The 21,687-nt window shown below is 36.9% G+C and overlaps 1 protein-coding gene across 1 annotated transcript in view; it reads right to left on the reverse strand.

The window, feature by feature from the left end:
* rb (adaptor related protein complex 3 subunit ruby) overlaps positions 1-21,687 on the reverse strand; it is a 482,738-nt gene that overhangs the window by 69,170 nt on the left and 391,881 nt on the right. The window contains exon 21 of the mRNA XM_090402121.1: positions 15,486-15,674. Coding sequence (XP_090258247.1) covers positions 15,486-15,674 — 189 coding nt within the window. The remainder of the gene's footprint in view (positions 1-15,485; positions 15,675-21,687) is intronic.

Raw genomic sequence — 21,687 nt, forward strand, 5'->3', positions numbered from 1 at the left:
CCTAATAGTAACAGGACTCTAGCTTTGATGTAGAAATGGTTTTTTTTTTTCACCAGAGGTGAGGTCAATAGTTTTAATGTTTGATCAGTAACTTTGGCCATGTAGATTGCAGTACAGCTCATTTCTTTGTATATATATGTGTATATTCCAGATGATGACCTTAATGTGAAGGTCGAAACATCGAGTGTTTATTTTGGTTTATATTAAACTAAAGTTTTACTCTAACACGATAGTTGTTTCCATAATTTTCATGATATTTCGGGAGTTCTTGAGGCAAACTGGCCCACTCCTCCTTCAGAGTAAGGATAAGAGGATGCAAGACATCATTTAACTGATGAATTCAAGTGGCAAGCCATCATAAGACTAGAGGCTGGTTAAAGTCAGGTGGAGGTGACCAGATGGTTGCATGTGAGTCATTCCATGGTTCACAGACTGTGGAACTATTTCCAACAGTCATAAACCTCAAGAAAGGTCATGGGCTACAACTACAGTGAGTGACCAATATCTCTGATTATCTGTTTGCTGAAACAGGAGTGCTATCCCGAATCAGCTATGATCTGATGTTACACTAGCTACAGGAACATTGGTATCTGCTTCCTCTGTATGCAGAAAACTTCACAAAGGTGGTCTCCATGTTCACCTGTACCTGTCCCCAAGTTAAAGGAGAGAATGTTTGAAATGGGCCAGGCTACATGTCAACTGGATCCAAGACCAATGGGGGGGGGGGTCAGTACTGTTTACAGACAAGTCCCGATTTGCTCTAGAAAGTGATACTAGATGTGTTATGATCTGGAGAGAACCAGGGACATTATCATCCTTCTAACATCTGTGAAAAGAGCCCTTATGGTGGAAGTAGTGTGATAGTTTGGGAGGCATCACAGTTGAGTGTACTGACCTGCGTGTGCTTCCAGCAGAACCATGAATGTTGCCACTTACAGAGACAAGATCCAGTCCTACACCCCCTATCATCTGTATGCAGGTATAATAGGGGGAAGGGGTATTTATTCCACAACATGATAATGCTTGTCCTCAATGAGTAAAACCTGTGGACCAATATCTTCAAGAAGAGACTATTGTGCATATGTACTGGCCAGCCTGGTCTCCTTGAGGGACTTAGGATAGCTTTGCAAGAGCAAATTACCATCTGAGTTTCAGGACACCACAAATAAATTTTTTATTTACAGTTTTTGTAGGTGTTTCTTTCACATCTCATATCATACTGCTTTTCAATGAAATGCATAAAAATTCATCATACAGATATTGCATTGTGATTTTTCTCTTTGCTCCTGGAAACCAGTGTAAAATAAATAAGTCAACCTATCTTAGTGTTTAGGCTTATACATATAATATTTAATTATTATTTACTATATTTTGCCAAAGTTAAATCAGCATCTTCAGGGATTAATACATTGGTATTAAACATGTGCATGCAGGCACACTTCAGTAACAAAGATGGAACTGGAGAGATACAGGATGATTTAAAGCCCTATAATTATGCCACTTATTGGCTTTGGCTGTGTGTTCTTAGCTGTCAGGTTGACTGTCTGATGATGAGGGTTTCCTATATTGGAGGCAATTTAACACAACCATATTTAGTTTTTTTTTTACCTTGGGTAATGTATATTAGGGTTACTAAGTAATTTTATAAACTTAGTTATTTTACTCCTAATCCCAAGTAAGCAAACAGTTAAGTTTGCTTACTTGAACCTGAACGTAGTTCAAGTTCAAGTCTAAAGGTGGTGCAACTCATAGTAAAGGTGGGAAAAGCTTACTTGGGATTAGGAGTAAAATAACTAAGTTTATAAAATTACTTAGTAACCTAACAACCATATTTGTTTATAATTGGGATAGTTGGTAAGAGCTGAAGCAGATATGAGGAAAAGCTTCTCCAATTTAAATTTGCTTTGGTGAAATAAGGTAAGGTGGCTTTTTTTCCAATGGCTCCTGTGCGAGGTATCCAGGGCATGGTCTGCTAATCCAGAGAGAGACATAGTGTTGGAAACAGATGTAATCCTGGTGCTCTCATATATGGCTGTTAGCTGTCCTACTTGTTTGGCCATAGTATGAATGGTTGCAGTTGCAGGGTGCCCAGTACACTCCAGGTATATCCAGAGGTGGTAGATGGTCTTTGGGGAAGCAGATAAGGGTTTAGCTTTCTGTGCAGTTTATAAGTGGTCACAACACTGTGCATTTTTAAGATCTTGAACATCTTTTTTGATATGCAGTGAACATAAGGTATGGTGATGGATTTCCTGTAATCTATGTTTGGAAGGGAGGGAGGGAGGGGTGTGAGAGTGCGCTTTTTCTTTCTTTCTTTTCTTTCTTTTTTTATATTGATCCCATACACAAGGGAGACAAGCACATCCGTGACATGGGTGGGGTGCAGATGAAGACTGAGATAGAAGTTAATTGATGTTTTTTTTTTTTGAAGAGCTGCAAGTTGTAATTGTTTGGGAATACTCAATGATGAAGACATTCCAGAGAACAGAGGTGGACGAAATAAAAGAGAAAAAGGAGAAGCAGGTTTGGTGCATTTGCAGCTGCACAGTAAAGGGATGCTGGGCAGCTGCTGCTCTCGTATTAACAGGTGCAACTGAAAGTGAAGGAATGATAGCTGCCAATTCACTGGAGCAATGACAATGGAAGATAGAGGTTAAAGAGTCTCTAAGAGAGGGACCATCAATGAGCCTAAATGCTCACCTTTGAACAGCATCAAGATTTTAAGGGAAGTTTTAGCTCCACCATCCCAAACATGTGAGCAGTAATTCTAGGCATAGGCAGATTTGAGATTTGTATATAGTTAGGAGTTGATTGGGTGTAAAATAGCCTTTTGAATGAAAGAGAATGCCTAATTTCTTGGATGATGAGGAGGAGGCTATTAATATGATGTGTTTATGCTAGGAAAGACCGGAGGTAAATGTTAGTCCAAGCAGAGAGAGAGAGAGAGAGATGTGATCTTCTCTGGTGATTTGTGTGTCACTGAGGATAAGGGTAGTTGAACTGAGATCTCTTTTGTGAGAGAAAAGACAAGACTGTGTTTTTGTAGCATTAAACATGACAAGGTTGTCTTCACCCCTTTAAAAGATCGAATGAAAATCAGTGGTTAAACCACTGGTTGTAGATGATCTTATAGCCTGGGATGTCAGAGTAATGCATGGTTTCTCAAATGAGTAGGGTGAGCAGAGAGTACTATTGTCAGTAAAGCTAAGGATAGGATTACTGGTAATAATGGTAATAATGAGTAAGTCATTTATGAACAAGAAAAAGAGAATAGATGATAGGACAGAGTCTTAGGTGCTCTGGAATTGATGGTGAAGCTCAAAGAGAGGGAGCCACCTACTGTGACTTGCAGAGAATGACCAGAGAGAAAGTTGGCTACCCAATTACAGAGGGTGGCAATTTGCTGAGCAGGCCATGATGCCATGAGATCAAAGGCTTTAGAAATGTCAAGAGCAACAGCACAAGTTTCTCCGAACCTTTCCATGACACGTCCATGTGGGTGATGTAAGCTACAAGGTCAGTTGTGGATCTTGAATGGCAGAATCTGTACTGGTGGTTGCCAATTAATTCGTGGACCTCTAAGTAGTGGAGGAGTTGGCTATTGATGATATTCTCCAATGACTTTTTCCATTATTTTGGAGAGTACTAGGATGATTGAAATTGGTTGGTAGTTTGAAGATCGACTTCTATCACCATTTTTTGGTATAGGATGGATATGAGCTTGTTAATTTTTTTTTCTTTGACTGCTTTGGTACATTTTCCGTTGAACCAGGATTTGGAAAGCAGATGAGGTTATGCCTTGAATGGGGGATGGAGGGCTTCATGCCAGTGAGACTAATTTCTGTAATTCGTTATCATGTGTTAGAATAAGTACCAGATATGTATCGTAGAGATGATGCAGAATAGGTGTTAATTCTGGAGCACAATGTTCAAAAACAATAGGAGAGATTCTATCAGGCCATGAAGACTTTTTAGTATCCAAGCTTTTTAGTAGTTTCCTGAAAAACTAAAGGTGGCATACAGTGCTTGGATTCCAGTATGGTCAGAGGTGATTTTCCTTGGTCATCAGTGCAAGGGTCTGAGGAAAAGAGCAATTCCAGGTCAGCTTTATCTTTTGGTGAAGTAACAGTGGTGCCATCAGGATGAGAGAGAGAGATGGAAATACAGCACAGCATAAGTTGTGTCCAATGACCTTAGCAAAGGATCAGAAAGCATGGCTTCCATTTGGACAGGAAGCAAGTTTTTTTGCTGATGGCCTTTATGAAATGAAATTTGGATCTGCTAACAACTGATTTGCATATGTTGTGCTACAGTGTAGACAGAGTATGAAGCTGGAGTTCTTGAAGTGAGCCACTTGTGGTAAGCTATTTTTTTTTTTTTTTCAGTTGGGCTTGGAAAGTGGATGAGGATTATGCCTTAAATTGGGGATGAAGGTCTTCATGCCAGACAATAATTTCTGTAACTCATTCTCAGCAGGTGTTAGGGTCAGATGAGTAGAAACAATAGTCAGACCGAGGAAAGGAGGAGTAGGAATTCCAGAAGTCATCCCAGTTGGCTCCTTTATAGTGCCAGGAAATGTGAGGTTGGAAGTGGGTGGGGATAGAGCATTCTATGAGAGAGGACACTTGTACAAAATTGTGATCAGAGTTGTTGAAAAGAGAGGTGATCCATATTGGAAAGAGAACTGGTAAAAAAGAGATTCAGAATATTTGGAGAGTGAAGTGGGTTATTGAGAATTTGAGTAGGTAGATGTGCAATTTGTGCTGGGCTATTACTTATGGCAAGATGTCTGCTTCTCATCCAGCTTGGTCAGTGGTTTTGGAATAGGGGAGCCAGATGCAATTGTGGAAGTTGAGATCACCCAGAAAGATGACCTCGCTATTTGGATAGCTGGATTGTAGACAGTCAAGTTTCATGGAAAGGAAGGTGAAGAAGTCAGAATGGTTATCAGAGTTTGGAGACTGGTAAATGCAACAAATGAATGTTACTAAATGGGACAAGGAAACTTTGAGAGAATGTCAAAAGCAGGGTGGGGGGGGGGGTTCGAAATTAGTCATTCTCAGACAGACTATGTTAGATTTCACCAAAGCACAGGTGCCACCCTTGTGAAACATCTACAACTATACATGCAATCTGGGTTTCTGTCAAGAATAGACTATCTGTCTGTGCCTAGAATTACTGCTCACATGTTTGAGATGGTGGACCTAAAACTTCCCTTAAAATCCTTGATGCTGTTCAAAGGTGAGCATTTAGGCTTATTGATGGTCCTTCTATTAGACTGCAAGTGGTGGTGAATGACATTTATGTTTGAGTTAATGCCATGGATGCTAATAAAGTGGAAGTGAAAATGAGTTTTTGATAAAAAAAAAAAGTTTTTGATTTATGGCTTAGTTTGTGTGTTTCTGTTTGTGACGTGACTTTTTTGATGGGATTGGTTTATTAGGGAGATTCATTTTTGTTGCAGTGTTGCTGTCATTGTTCATAGGAGCCCTCATAAGTTTAATCATGATTAGCTGAAAATATAGTGGAATGTGCAATGAGAGAGACAGACTCTCAGACATAACTCCATACAGAGAGAAATCAGTCTCCGTACCATGACGTGGCTTTGACAGTGCCCCCCCCACCCATGTACCATTACTCGGACTTGGATTATGCAACCATGTAGCCTCCTGACTTCTTACTGACAGGTTCAGGCCTGTGCACTAACTGGTGGCATGCAGCCCACCATTTTGACTGAGAGGGTACATCAGTTAAAATGGTGGGCTGCACCAAAATGGAGGTTATGAGTCTCTAAGTATGTTTGTCTTGAAGAGTATTGCTCACAATTGTTACATCCTGAATGAAGCACTTTATTAAAGAAATGATTCATTCAGGATTTAACAAGTCATAAAAATCAGCTGAGAGAAAAAACTTGTACTCGAGCAGAAGAAATAAAGTACTAACTGTAAATAGAAATAGAATTACCTCCTTTTAATACCATGTAAAGAATTTCGTGTATAAATTAGTATTATATGAAATGCATCATGTATACAATGAATGGGTAAATTAGATGTAAACAATAATCCAAAAGTCACAGACAGGCCTGAGGCATTGGCAATCTCGGAAAGCGATGCACATTTGTTTCCCGGAGGACGCTGCTATGATCTCACAATGTGCCGAAGTTGACGGGCAAAGATCGCAGAAAGGAAAGTAAGAGGGCACTATCGCGGCTAGTAACAGGGTGCTAAAAAAAAAAAAAAAAAAGAGGGGGAAGGAAGGGAGAATAAAAAGGGTTTGCACCCCTTTCTCAGGGCATTTTTCACCTGTTTTGCTGGATGATGATTTGACTTCTCTCGTGGACTGGTGGTTCCTGATGGTGTTTCTTGGCGATAGTTCGATATTGGAGGGTGTGCCTTTCCCTTCGATGTCTGAATTTCTGCCGGTACTAAAGCGTGAGATGTCGGCACATGCTGCCTTCGCTGAAAGTTCCTATGGAATACTATCGCGGACGTATATTATGAACTGGCAGCTAGAAACGAGGATGGCCCGAAACAAATCGAGAATAGATGAGGGAAAAACGCCAGGTGTAGAGCATAGTTTAATCTGATGACCATAGTGACCCACCACATGGACGCAGGTTTATGGAAGCATCGAAAGGTAATTCAAACAAAGAGGGACAGTTCAGACGGATGTGGAGATCCTGCCCCAAGAAATGGTAAAGTACAGATTTTGTTCTATAATTACCCAGTCGGTAAAAGGGAAAGATCATTGTAGTGTAATAATCGAGTATGGACAGTATTTAAGAACTTTAAGTGATTATTTAGCAGTGGCTAATGTCCATAAGGCAAATTGTTTGGAATGATTATAGATGATTGTGACTAGTTTAATATGCAAGACAAAAATAGTAGGTAGAATATTGATTAGAAGTGTATAATGTGCATATTATGTGTGTTCAGTCTCTAACTTAAAAGAAGGAGTTATTGTTCATGCATTATAGTATTAATCAGTTTGATTTAGCATGTCATTGAAATAATTGAAAGTGAGATTGGTCTAAGTGTATATTATGTCTTTAGATTCCAATAAATATGTTCTTTCTTCTATACCTGAGTTTTGCCTGTGATGTGAACCAAAACTACCACTCATTAATCTGAACCATAGTGGGGGGAGATTGAAAGAAAGGTATATCATGTTGTTATAGGTTATGACTGCAAACCAGAATATACATAGCCACAGTAGAGCATTTAATTTATGAGTTAAGCACTACATTTATTCACCTATGTGCACCAAAGGTCTGGAAAAAGTCTCCCTGAATAAGAGTCTCCTCTATTCTAAGATATTGGTTGGCGCAGCTTTAAAAAATAAATTTGTCAATATCTGAAGAGGAGACGGCACCAGAAAGAAATTAGAGGATTCATTTTTTTTAGCAAGGAATGACCTTTAACAGTCAGGGTAAGCATGTGAGTAAAATTAGGAATCAACTAGAGATAAAGAATTTGCTTTCCGTATAGAATGAACACGTAAGAAGTGATACAGATATTGGAGTCAGGGAAATTTTAAGTCTTGTAGATATTGTAAAGAGGAAAATTCATAAAGGAAGTAAATTAATTTTAGGAAGAGCAACAACATAAAAATGGCGCACACGAAGGAAATATATATAAAACAATGCACAGAGAAGCGAAGAGAAAGGGGGGGAGAGGTAACAGAAGCCAGAATCTCTGCTCTGGAGACCAAACATGGAATTTGGCACTTCAGCTCCAATAAGCTGGGCAGTGGCCCAGCTCCAATATTTCACCGGGATGATGAAGAACATCTATTACCTAGCAATGCTGTTAAAACATTTTTTATGTGGATGAGTTCTGTGTTGAGTGCAATGTTATTTGAGCAAATTAATTTTACCCAGTGGACTAAGGTTTTTATAGTTTCAAATTGTTGGGAAGGGGAGGGAGTTGATGTGACTTGATAGATGTATTTACCTGTACGTGCATGTGTGTACGATTTTTCTGTAGCCAATATGCCTCCCAGACTGAATTAATCAATAGTACTTTCGTCAGATTATGCTCGTGGATCTCTACGGTTGAATTCTTATTTTCAAACGTTTTTTCAATTTTTTTGTCAAATATATTTGTATATATCAGCCTGCAGTTCATATCTGAAAGCTATTCAGTTTTGAGTCTCTTTTTAAATTTCTATGTACATTTTCAAAACCAAAACTAAATGTATCTCTCTTTCAAATCACTGTGGGTGCTTAAGGGTCAAAGCTGTATAACCGAGAGGAGACCTCGGCATAGCCTTTAAAGTAATGCGGAGGATTGACCAGGGCTTCTGGCCTAATGTCCAATCCTAACCTTCTCGTGGTGCACCTGTTGGGTATCTACTTGGATACTGAACGAATGAGGATGGGATAGCAATTTGGGATTTAGCCGACCAAATTGTATTCTTATTGGTTAAACCAAAATAAAAAATGATGGTACAACATGACAAAATTTCATGCTGTCTGGGGCGTCGCCAGGTTAAACAAGGCCCCGTTGTTTTCGCCAGGGAACCAGGACAAACAGCGAAAAGTCAGTTACTGGAACAAATCTAAAAACAAACCCCAACATCACCAGAGTTAAAGATCGGTACTATCAACGTAAGAAGCCTGAATGGCAAAGAAATGGAGCTAGCTGAGAAATTAGATAAGTACCAGATCGACATAAGAGGGGTGACTGAAACAAAAAACACAAAACTGGTGAGATCTTTCTGAGCAATAAATACAAAATGTTATATTCAGGCAATGACAATCAAGGAAAAGAAGGAGTAGCCATAGTATTCAACACAAAATACGAGGCTAATCTTCTTGAATGGCAGTCAGTATCAAGTAGAGTAATGTGGGCAAATATGAGAATGGGGAACTGGACAATGAGACTTATTTGTGCCTATGGTCCCACAGAAGGTTCTACTAAGATAGAAGTGGAGGAATTTTTTGAGGCTGTAGAAAAAGCAACTGACACAATGAAAAAGGAAAAGTTGGTCCTTGTTGGGGATCTAAATAACAGAGTAGGAAATGATTGTGAGACATACAAAAATATTTTGGGAAAATTTGGAGAAAAGAGCAAAGCTAATAATAATGGCAAATATCTGTTGGATTTCTGCTCAGGAGATGGACTAGTTATTACTAACACCATGTTCCAACATAAAAAATATGCACAAATTCACATGGAGAGAAGAGGCAAGGAATAAGAAAAGTCTCATTGACTATGTTATTGTTGATAGTGATGTTTTCTCCCTGGTGCAGGACACCAGAGTGTACAGAGGATTTGAAATTGGAAGTGATCACTATTTAGTCTTGAGCAAGATAAAATTGAATTTCATATTGAAAAGAATAACATGTAAGAAAGTTTTAAAGCAAATAAAAGTTGAGCAGCTATCAGATGTGAACTGAAGACTAAAATACACAAAGATTATCATCATCATCAAATTCCTGCCATGTACCCTCAAGGGGTGTACAGGATATGATAGTACTACATGAAAAAATTACATTATTATTAATTTCCTATCGACAATTTTCTTCCAAATCAGTCTGTTACTTGTCAAGACTCCAACATTATCAGATCTTATATTTCTATCATCTAAACCACTTTGTAGCGTACCAATCCACCTATATCTTGGTCTTCCTCTGGGTCGTTTTGATGCCAACCTGGCAGAGAACACTTGTTTTGCTAATCTTTATTCGCTCATTCTGTTTAAGTGACCATACCATCTGAGATTAGCTCTGCTAACGCATTCCTTGATGCTGACAATGTTAAGTATTTTCCTAACATCCGCGTTTTTAATATGATATTGCCATTGATGCTATCTGTTCACACCTATAATCTTTCTCAGGACTCTCATATCTGTGGTCTCTAGTCTTTGGTCAAGTGTTTTACTTCTGACCCAGCTCTCAGATCCATAAGTTAAAACTGGTTTGAACACTGTCTTGTATACAGCTAATTTAGTGTTCCGACTAATTTCGCTCTTATTCCATATGAATTTATTCAATTGACTTCCCACCATACCAGCTTTGCTGATTCTGTTGTCTATTTCTATATTTAATTTACCATCTTCAGTAAAAATCGTGCCTAAATAGCTGAAATGTTTTACTTGTTCCACAGGTTCTCCATTCACAACACAGTTGACATTTTCAATGATTCTGCCTATTTTCATTGTCTTTGTCTTTTTATTGCTGACCTTCATAACATATCTATTACAACAGCTATTCAATTTAGTCAGAGAATCTTGCAGACTTGTAGCAGATTTATTTAGAAGTATAACATCAACATCATCCGCATAAAGCAAAGAGCTGACATTAGCATCTACAATTTTGATATCATGTTTAATACCACTTTCCTTCATAATGTGATCCATATAAATAATGAATAACACAGGGGATAATGTACATCCTTGTCTCACACCAGATTTAACATTAAACCATCTTCCTGTACTTCCTTCAATTCTAACTGCTGACTTACAACTCAAATAAAGACTAATTATTGCTTGATATAATGCCCCATTGACACAATATAACTGCAGCGTATTGATAAGCTTCTCTCTTCGCACCTTGTCATATGCCTTTTCCAGATCGACAAAACTTAAATACAGATCTTTATTATATTCCCATGCTTTCTCGACTATTTGTCGTAAAGTGAAGATCTGATCCTGACAGCCTCTATTTGGCCTGAATCCAGCTTGTTCTTCACCAAGCTTTTCTTCCACAATTCTTCTCAACCGTTTCTCAAGTATACTTGCATAGATCTTGCCAGGAACACTCAGTAGGGAAATACCTCTGTAATTCTCACATGCAGTTTTATTTCCCTTTTTATATATGGGTACTATGAGAGCTCTACTCCAATCATCAGGAATTTGTCCCTCTGTCCAGGCTTTCTGAACTATGCAGTGCAGCCACTGTAAGACTTTTATACCACCATACTTCAGCATTTCTGGTCGAATATCATCTACTTCTGCTGCCTTTCCACATTTCAAGCCTTTGATGGCTTTTTCTACTTCAAGTATGGATATGTATTCCTGACTGCATGCCTTGTCAGTGTCTTTTTTTTTTACCACTGTGCTGTCATCACTGCTTGTTTCATTTAGCAGTTTTTCAAAGTAATTACTCCATACTTCAAGGATATCTTTTTCTCCCGTTTTCATGTCACCTTTATCATCTCTAATTCCTTTTACAGCACTCTTTCCTCCATTCTTAAGCTTCTTCAACAACCTCCAGAATATTTTGCCACCTTCTTGATATTTATTTTCTATATTCTTGCCAAAGTCCTCCCATGACTTTTGTTTAGCTAGTTTTACACAGTGTTTAGCATTCTTGCATTTGTCTCTATATTCTCTAAGAGCACAAGCTGACTTATTTGACAGGAACTTTTGGTATGCTTTCTTCTTTTCCTTCACTGCCTCTTTAATTTCCTGTGTCCACCAGAGAGTTCTGATTTTTTTATCCTTACAGACAACCTCACCACATGCCTCTCTTGGCAGAATCAATCAACGTTTTCTTCAGAGTTTGCCACTGAATCTCCAAGGTTTGATACCTGTTCTCAAACTCTTTCATTTTTTCTTCAATAATCTTTGTGTATTTTAGTCTACAGTTCACATCTGAGAGCTGCTCAACTTTTATTCGCTTTAAAACTTTCTTACATGTTATTCTTTTCAATATGAAATTCAATTTTATCCTGCTCAAGACTAAATAGCGATCACTTCCAATTTCAAATCCTCTGTACACTCTGGTGTCCTGCACCAGGGAGAAAACATCACTATCAACAATAACATAGTCAATGAGACTTTTCTTATTCCTTGCCTCTTCTCTCCATGTGAATTTGTGCACATTTTTATGTTGGAACATGGTGTTAGTAATAACAAGTCCATGTCCTGAGCAAAAATCCAACAGATATTTGCCATTATTATTAGCTTTGCTCTTTTCTCCAATTTTTACCAAAATATTTTTGTATGTCTCACAATCATTTCCTACTCTGCTATTTAGATCCCCAACAAGGACCAACTTTTCATTTTTCATTGTGTCAGTTGCTTTTTCCAAAGCCTCAAAAAATTCCTCCACTTCTACCTTAGTAGAACCTTCTATGGGACCATAGGCACAAATAAGTCTCATTGTCCAGTTCACACAAAGATTATTGAAGAAAAAATGAAAGAGTTTGAGAACAGGAATTAAACCCTGGAGATTCAGTGGCAAACTCTGAAGAAAACATTGATTGATTCTGCCAGAGAGGCATGTGGTGAGGTTGTCTGCAAGGATAAAAAAATCAAAACTCCCTGGTGGACACAGGAAGTTCAAGAGGCAGTGAAGGAAAAGAAGGAAGCATATCAAAAGTTCCTGTCAAATAAGTCAGCTTGTGCACTTAGAGAATATAGAGACAAATGCAAGAATGCTAAACACTGTGTAAAACTAGCTAAACAAAAGTCATGGGAGAACTTTGGCAAGACTATAGAAAATAAATATCAAGAAAGTGGCAAAATATTCTTCAGGTTGTTGAAGAAGCTTAGGAATGGAGGAAAGAGTGCTGTAAAAGGAGTAAGAGATGATAAAGGTGACATGAAAACAGGAGAAAAAGATATCATTGAAGGTGGAGTAATTACTTTGAAAAACTGCTAAATGAAACAAGCAGTGATGACAGCACAGTGGTAAAAAAAAAAAAAACTGACAAGGCATGCAGTCAGGAATACATATCCATACTTGAAGTAGAAAAAGCCATCAAAGCCTTGAAATGTGGAAAGGCAGCAGGAGTAGATGATATTCGGCCAGAAATGTTGAAGTATGGTGGTATAAGAGTCTTACAGTGGCTGCACTGCATAGTTCAGAAAGCCTGGACAGAGGGACAAATTCCTGATGATTGGAGTAGAGCTCTCATAGTACCCATATATAAAAAGGGAAATAAAACTGAATGTGAGAATTACAGAGGTATTTCCCTACTGAGTGTTCCTGGCAAGATCTATGCAAGTATACTTGAGAAACGGTTGAGAAGAATTGTGGAAGAAAAGCTTGGTGAAGAACAAGCTGGATTCAGGCCAAATAGAGGCTGTCAGGATCAGATCTTCACTTTGTGACAAATAGTCGAGAAAGCATGGGAATATAACAAAGATTTGTATTCAAGTTTTGTCGATTTGGAAAAGGCATATGACAAGGTGCCAAGAGAGAAGCTATTCAATACGCTGCAGTTATATGGTGTCAATGGGGCATTATATCATGCAATGCTTAGTCTTTATTTGAGTTGTAAGTCAGCAGTTAAAATTGATGGAAGTACAGGAAGATGGTTTAATGTTAAATCTGGTGTGAGACAAGGATGTACATTATCCACTCTGTTATTCGTTATCTATATGGATCACATTATGAAGGAAAGTGATATTAAACATGATATCAAAATTGGAGATGTTAATGTCAGCTTTATGTGGATTATGTTATACTTCTAAATAAATCCGCTACAAGTCTGCAAGATTCTCTGACTAAATTGAATAGCTGTTGTAATAGATATGGTATGAAGGTCAGCAATAAAAAGACAAAGACAATGAAAATATGCAGAATCATTGAAAATGTCAACTGTGTTGTGAATGAAGAACCTGTGGAACAAGTAAAACATTTCATCTACTTAGGCACAATTTTTACTGAAGATGGTAAATTAAATATAGAAATAGACAACAGAATCAGCAAAGCTGGTATGGTGGGAAGTCAATTGAATAAATTCATATGGAATAAGAGAGAAATTAGTCGGAACACTAAATTAGCTGTATACAAGACAGTGTTCAAACCAGTTTTAACTTATGGATCTGAGAGCTGGGTCAGAAGTAAAACACTTGACCAAAGACTAGACACCACAGATATGAGAGTCCTGAGAAAGATTAGGGGTGTGAAGAAATGGCATCAAAGGCAATACCATATTAAAAACGAGGATATTAGGAAAGAACTTGACATTGTCAGCATCCAAGAATGCGTTAGCAGAGCTAATCTCAGGTGGTATGGTCACTTAAACAGAATGTGAGAGGAAAGATTAGCAAAACAAGTGTTCTCTGCCAGGTAGGCAGGAAAACGACCCAGAGGAAGACTAAGATATAGGTGGATTGATGCGGTACAAAGTGCCTTAGACGATAGAAATATAAGATCTGATAATGTTGGAGTCTTGACAAGTAACAGACTGATTTGGAGGAAAATTGTAGATAGGAAGTTAGTAATGATGTAAATTTTTCATGTAGTACTATCATATCCTGTACACCCCTTGAGGGTACATGGCAGGAATTTGATGATGATCACTGTCTGTTCATACATCCTGACTTGTCTGAAGATTATTACTGTGAAGAATAACATAATCAACAACTTTTATATTTTGTATGTGTTTGCCGTCCATGGAAATTCATGCCATCTTTATGCTGGACCACAATGTTAGCAGTAAACTGTCCATGTCCTGAAGGGAAATCCAATAGGCACATAACCATTATTTTATTTGTATTATTATTTGACACCTCCAGGGAGTCCAAAGACTCATTGAGGGATGGCACCTGCTTTACAACTCTGTCTCCACCAACTGACCGCAACTACACCAAAGGCATCTACTGCCGACCACTACCACCACTAGTATTTCCACAGACAATCACAAACATTCATGTCCACGGTAGGATTCAAACCCGCAGCCTTTTGGCTGGAGAGCAGATATGCTAATCACTCGGACAGCTAGGTTGGCAAAATTTTAGCAATTTTTGCTTTGCCTTTTTCTCCAAATTTTCCCAGAACATTTCTAGGATGTATATTTGAAATTTTATTTTCCTCCTCTGCTGTTTACAACACATTTTTTTGAAACTGAAAGTCTACGGTTATTGGCACCTCTTTTCCATTGATACTTCTTTTGCTGGTACCTATCTTCAATTTAGTTCCAGTTGTTCTGATATCTGATTTTTCACTGTTTGCACCTATTCTCTGGACAAAAACAATGAAGAACCTGTTTATATAGGTGATGTCCTAATACCAAGACATTCAATTATGCTGTATCATTATATTGTATGTATAGTTTAAGCCAATACAAAATATAATATGGCTGGCTAAGTTCCAAATGTGTAGCATATCTCCTTTTTTCAGTATTCAAATCTAGGGCACCAACATGATGTAGTAGGAAGGTAAAGACCGGATTCTAGGTGAGGAACCCTGTCAGTTCACCAAGTTCCTTACTGGCTATATAGAGGTCTCTTCCTAGCTGTGTAGCTTTAAGCTTTGATCCTTAAGTAATCCCATCCATTTAAATTTTAATTCCACACTCAGACAACAGATATTTCTCTTTGTTGATCCTCTTGCAGTTTGCTGGAACCTCTTTTTTTAAATTAAAAGGTATCTTTCTCTGTTAACCCTTTACCCATGCAGAGAACTGAACAACCCCTAGTGTTCAGAATAACCATTAGAGAGAGAGAGAACTATATATTATATTGAGTAAATAATAATGATATTAATAAACAGTAAAAGTGAAAATATGATGAATGTCAGCACATACCTTGTCAGCAACATTAATATTTTTAATTTCTTCTTTAGTCATATTTGTAAGACATAGTTCTACAGTAATCATTTTAGGAGAGTAAATATTTGGACTACGAGTAAAGCGATATGTCACAACAAGTCCACTACCACTGTAGCGATTCAATAATTCATGCTGCTGGGTTGGGATATACATTGGAGTGGAAATCTATATAACAAAAAATTAGGATAGTCAATAAAAAATTAAAAAAATTAATTTTTATTTATAACTAAGATTTAAGGAACATGAATTTGATACTGTAAGAAAGATAAAATCATTTAGTGGAATATTAAAATATAGCAAGGTTTATTTGGTGATAGTACTTATCCTACTCTTCAACCAAAGGCCTACATTAAGATCTAATATAATTTTTAAAAAATTTATTTATATTAAAGAAGTAATTAAAAGACATACCTCATTGTTTATTTTTAGAAAACTGGTGGGGATGACAAGGTATTCATTCACAGCCAAACTTTATGAACTGAACTTACAATAAGAAAAGGTGTTAAGAATGAAGCTTAATCATGTGAACTTTAATATGCATATTAGACAGCCAGAAATGAAACATGAACAAAACCGGTAAACAAAAGGACGATAAATGAAACGAACTACAGATTGTGGAAGATGATGAATTAAAATTATGAAAACTTAAAAAGCTTGAAAATTAACAATTAAAGAAGAAAAAATATATATAACAGCAATATAACAGTGTGCTGGCTGTTTCATGGGAATTATCATATGATTATAAACTCAGTATTGTGGTATTTAACATCTCTCACTATTCTCACGAAACAGCCAGAACACTGTCATATTTCTGGTCTTTTACTTATTTTACTAGTTCTTGTTCCTTTATTTGTTCTTATTATTTTATTTTATATTATTATATTATATTATTTTATATTTTATATAAATAATATATTTTATTTTATTATTAATTTTCAAAATGTTTAGTTTTCATAATTTTAATTCTTAATCTTCTAAAATCCCATTATGTTGTACTATCATATGTATTTGTGGCACAAGAAGTTAAAGAAGCAGTTCTGGAAAAGAAGAAAGAATACCAAAAGTTCCTACTAAATAAGTCAGCAGATACCTTAAAAGAATACAGAGAAAAATGTAAGAGAGCTAACTAATGTGTAAAAGTAGGTACATAAAAGTCATGGGAAGACTTTGGTAAGAATATAGAAAATAAATATCAGGAAGGTGGCAAAATGTTTTGGAGACTATTGAAAAAAATAGAAATGGAAGAAAGAGTACTCTTAAAGGAATAAAGATGATAAAGGTGACATCAAAACCAAAAATAAGGATCTCCTGAATGTCTGGAGTAATCACTTTGAAAGACTGTTAAATGAAACAACAGGACAGTAGTAGAAAATTTTCAAGACAAATGCAAACAGGAGTACATATCAATACTTGAGTTAGAAAGAGTAATCAAAAACTTGAAATGTGTGGAGAGGCAACTACAGTAGACGATGTCCAACCAGAAATGCTTAAATATGGAGGTTTAAAAGTTTTGCAGGGGCTACACTGCATAATTCAGAAGGCCCAATCAGAAGGTTAAATTCCAGATGATTAGAGTAGAGTTGTCACAGTCACAATCTAAAAAGCTGAATGCAAGAATTCAGAGCAATTTCTCTATTAAGTGTTCCAGGTAATATTTATGCAAGCATACTTGAAAAGGGAATGAGAAAGATTGTGGAAGAGAAATTTAGTGAAGAACAAGCAGGATTCAGGCCAAATTGGGGATGTCAGGATCAGGTTTTCGCCTTATGACAAATAGTTGAAAAATCCTGGGAATATGACAATGATATGTACATAAGTTTTGTAGATCTAGAAGAGACATATGAAAAGGTGCCCAGAGAAAAGCTTTTCAAAACACTACAATGATATAGGATAAATGGAACATTATAGAGAGCAATATATAGTCTATATTTAAGTTGTAAGTCAGCAGTTAGAATTGAGGTAAACACAGGAAGATGGTTTCATGTAAAATCAGGAGACCACAATGCACATTATCTCCACTCTTTATTCATCACATATATGAAAAAAAGTGGCATTAAAATTGATATTACAATCTGAGATATCAAACTTAGCTCTTGGCTATATGCAGATGATTTTTTACTCTTAAATAAATCCAGCAAAAGTCTCAAGGGAGTTCTTTAACACGTTCACTGCCACGCTCCTCGGGCATAGTTTGTACCTGCACACCAAGTGGTTTCACGTCTTCAAGGTCACTATGAGTAATCTTGTAGCTGGCTTATCAGAATTTTGTTTCATACGCCAACTACAAGTAATCTTGTATCACTCGCATCTTCATGGTCGCTATGAGTAATCTTGTATCACCTCCACCTATATATTACATGCGCTGATGAATGTGTTTATTGTGTCTAGCCTCTAAAAATCTTGAGTTTCGCCATGACCAGTAAAAGAAAACTTACTGATAAAGAATTAGAAGCTTACGCTAATATGAGCGATGATGAATTTGAATTCATCATCGCAAATGGAAGGATAAGAGGGAAGTTCTTTCCATTTCAAATATGCACAAATTTAAAATGGTTGAAGCAAAAAATCAGAATGGTAAAATTCAATTAAAACCAAATATCGTTAGGGACTATAATTTGGGTATGTCAGGCATTGATCTTTCTGATCAAATGCTTTCTTACTATTTCGCCTTACGAAAGACAATTAGATGGCCCAAGAAATTGGCAATACGCATTTTTGATATATACATTCAAAATGCACATAAATTTTATAATATAATTACTGGAAATGCAATGACTGCGTTAAAATTTAGAGATCAATTTATCTCAGTTTTTGTTGGAATGGATGAGCTTACAGCATCACAGAATATCAACAGGATTCAGGATCTTCATTATTTGGAAATTTTACCACCTACAGAAAAAAATAATCGCCCGACAAAGCCATGCCGAGAAACAAACAATGACGACACAAAACACGTTATTATTATTGTCCTGTTTGCCAGGGAAAACTACCATTGTGCGTGGAAAATTGTTTTAAAGTGTATCATTCGTAATTTAAATAAATTGTTTTTTATTTTCTTGATTTCATTTTATTATTTTTATTGATTTTATTAGTTTTAATTTGATTTACAAATTACAGGTTAACTTGTGCTTGGCATAGGAGGTCGGTAATCGACATATGAGTATGTTCGTAATTGGCTTCTGAGGCACATATATAATATACTATATTTTAGCTGAAATTATTTCCCTTCTACCAAGCCCCCAGACGTGCTCTCTGCTTTATTCACAAGTGAAGGGTCCCAATTAAGGTACTTATACTAAGGGTTAATTCGTGCTTGGTAGGAGATGGGTAATTGACATACGAGTATATTCATAGTTAGCTTGTGAGGCTCATATACCAACTATGAGTATACTCGTAGTTGGCAGCGAACGTGTTAACTAAATTGAGTATCAGCTGTAACAAATTTGGCATGAAAATCAGCAATAAAAAAGACCAAAACTATGAAAATAGGTAGGAACATAGAAATTTTCAACAGAAGACCTATAGAACAAGTAAAATATTTTAGCTATTTAAGCACAGTTTTCAGTGAAGATGGCAAATTAAATTTAGAAATAGAGAGCAGAATAAGCAAAGCTGGTATTGGTTGAGAGCAGTTGAATAAATTTATATGGAATAAGAGAGAAATTCACTTTATTTCTAATCCATCAGTTATGAATCTGACAGATGAATTAGAAAATAAAGCACCTGATTAAAGATTAGAGACCACAGACATGAGAGTCCTCAGAAAAATTAGAGGAGTGAACAGATGGCATCAGTGGCAGAATCATATTAAACATGAAGATATTAAGTAGGAACATGACATTGTTAGCATTCAAGAATATGTGAGCATAGCTAATCTAAGGGGTATAGTCACTTAAATAGAATGGACAAAGAATGAGGAAAGGTTAGTAAAGTAAGTTTTTGATGCTAAGATGGCAGAAAAGAGACTGAGAAGAAGACCAAGGTCCAGGTACTGATTCAGTCAGAAGTGCATTAAAAGTAAGAAATGTAAATGTAAGCTACAACAATGTTGGAGTGCTGATAAGTCAGTGGTGCACTCAGAATTTAATCTTGGAGGGGGCCCGAGCACTCAAGATTTAATCTGTGGGGGGGGGGCAAGTTGAGTAGACGATTTACGGATACACACTACGCATTACATACGACCTATGACTGAGCATCTACAGTGATACAGTGATCGCCAATACGTGACAAGTAGTATAGAAATAGAAGCAATAACATAAATAAAAAAAAATAATTTTAATTAGGAAAAGATTTTTGGTAAAATTTTCTAGTGTTTATTTCCTTTTTCTTTTGGGGGGCCAGGGCCCCCTGGTCCCCTCCCTGGGTGCACCACTGTGATAAGTAACAGATTAATATGGAGGAAAATTGTCGATAGGAGATTCATAATAATGTAAACTTAATCATGTAGTTCATAAGAATGTTAAATAATACCAACAAAGGTAAAAAAAACTACATTTATTAACTCACTAATGTTTCACTGTTTTTCTACCTGTATCATCAGAGCAAAATGATAACTGTGACAGGCACACAGCACTAAAATAAGTAATTGTAGAAACAATTTCAATTGTAACTGAACCCAAGGTATCCTCTATGAGTCTGATACCTATAAAGTTAATTTAGAGAAGTCCAACTATTCGGTTTTAAAATGATAATCCCCCAGATTTGTGGTAAATTAATGCAACCAGACTTGTTGAGGTTGGGAGAGTGCTTCATAGCTGATGCTGATTCTAAGAATAGCCTCTAAGACCTGTAATGACCTCTATGTAACAGAGATGTTTTTTTCTATCTGATCCATTATGAAGGAGTATCCAGGTCTACCAATCCCAACTTGCCATACAGATGTTAACTGATCTACCAGTCTGTCTGAATTAGGCTAAGCTGCAGGCAAAAGGAACTTTATACACTCCAGTATATACAAGAGGATGTGGTCAATCATTAGTAGAACATATGAAGGTAGTTATCTGAATGAAAGGTTGGAAAGTAGTATGGAGATTGTTGAATTCTGATTATGGAGCAGGAGTCGGCAGGATTTGAATTCACAAAAAAAAAAGATTGTAATATTAAGTATTAAATTTTGTAATAGTAAGGGGAATTTAAAGATAAATTAAGTGAATCAAGTGAATTGGTTGTAAACTAGAATCAGGCAAAGAAAGAAATTGTTTTAGGATTCTGAATTTCTTTTTTTTTTGTAAGCTGATAAAAATTAAAATGGCAGTTTCATCTAGTTCAGAGATGGAAGACAGTGAATTTTTCAGAAGTGTGAATCCCCAACAGGTAGTTCCCCAGTTTTCAGGAGAAGACTCTGATGATGTGTTATCATTTTTTACTTTTATTGAGAAACTCAGAGAAACAGCAGGTTGGACGGACTTTCAGTTGTTGGTATTACTTAGAAACAAGCTAATTGGTAAGCTGAAACATATTTTTTCTCATCTCCTATACTTACACTCTATCACAATCTAACATAGGCCTCCCCTTCCAATAAAATTTTTTCCAAAAATTTTATTCCTCTCAAGTGTTCCACCATACTGTTCAAAAAAATATATAATGACGAACTTCAACACAACGACAGATAATAAACATAAATTCAATATCCTTCTAAAGTCCTAGCAATACAACCTTATCTTATATCATTATTGTTCCCCTTTATAACACATTAACATGGCACAAATCTTTCATTCATATTCAGTGAAACACAAACAAAATCTACTTATCTTCTTTTATGGCTCTTTATGGCATCATAAGTTCACAGGAAACTGGCCTTCTGTGGACAGCCGGACTTTTCCGCGGAGATACTGTCGCCGAAACCCGCGACTGCTGGTACCGGGCACTGGCACCCTTCCTCGCCACGAGGGGAGAACCACACCAGAGATCCAGGAGAAAAAAGCCTTGCTACGGGGTCGCATGACCCTTATATTACCCTCCTTTTTCTCGGCATTTCTCGCCCCTTTCGATGTCCAGCAAACTACTACGTCACAGCGTCCATTGTCTCCGCCGCTAATCACACGTACGCTGACGTCACGTTGTTTACTTGGGCAAGCAGCTTTCTCATGTTACAACTCTGTAACCTCCGTAACTCCGAATGAAGAGAAACCTCATTTGGACTGGGCCATTTTCCAGCAATTCAGACAAGGAGTAAGAA

This window comes from Typopeltis vanoorti, chromosome 12 (assembly GCF_054136105.1).
Source record: "Typopeltis vanoorti isolate ZY-2024b chromosome 12, IOZ_Tvanoo_1.0, whole genome shotgun sequence".
Lineage (NCBI taxonomy): Eukaryota > Metazoa > Arthropoda > Arachnida > Uropygi > Thelyphonidae > Typopeltis > Typopeltis vanoorti.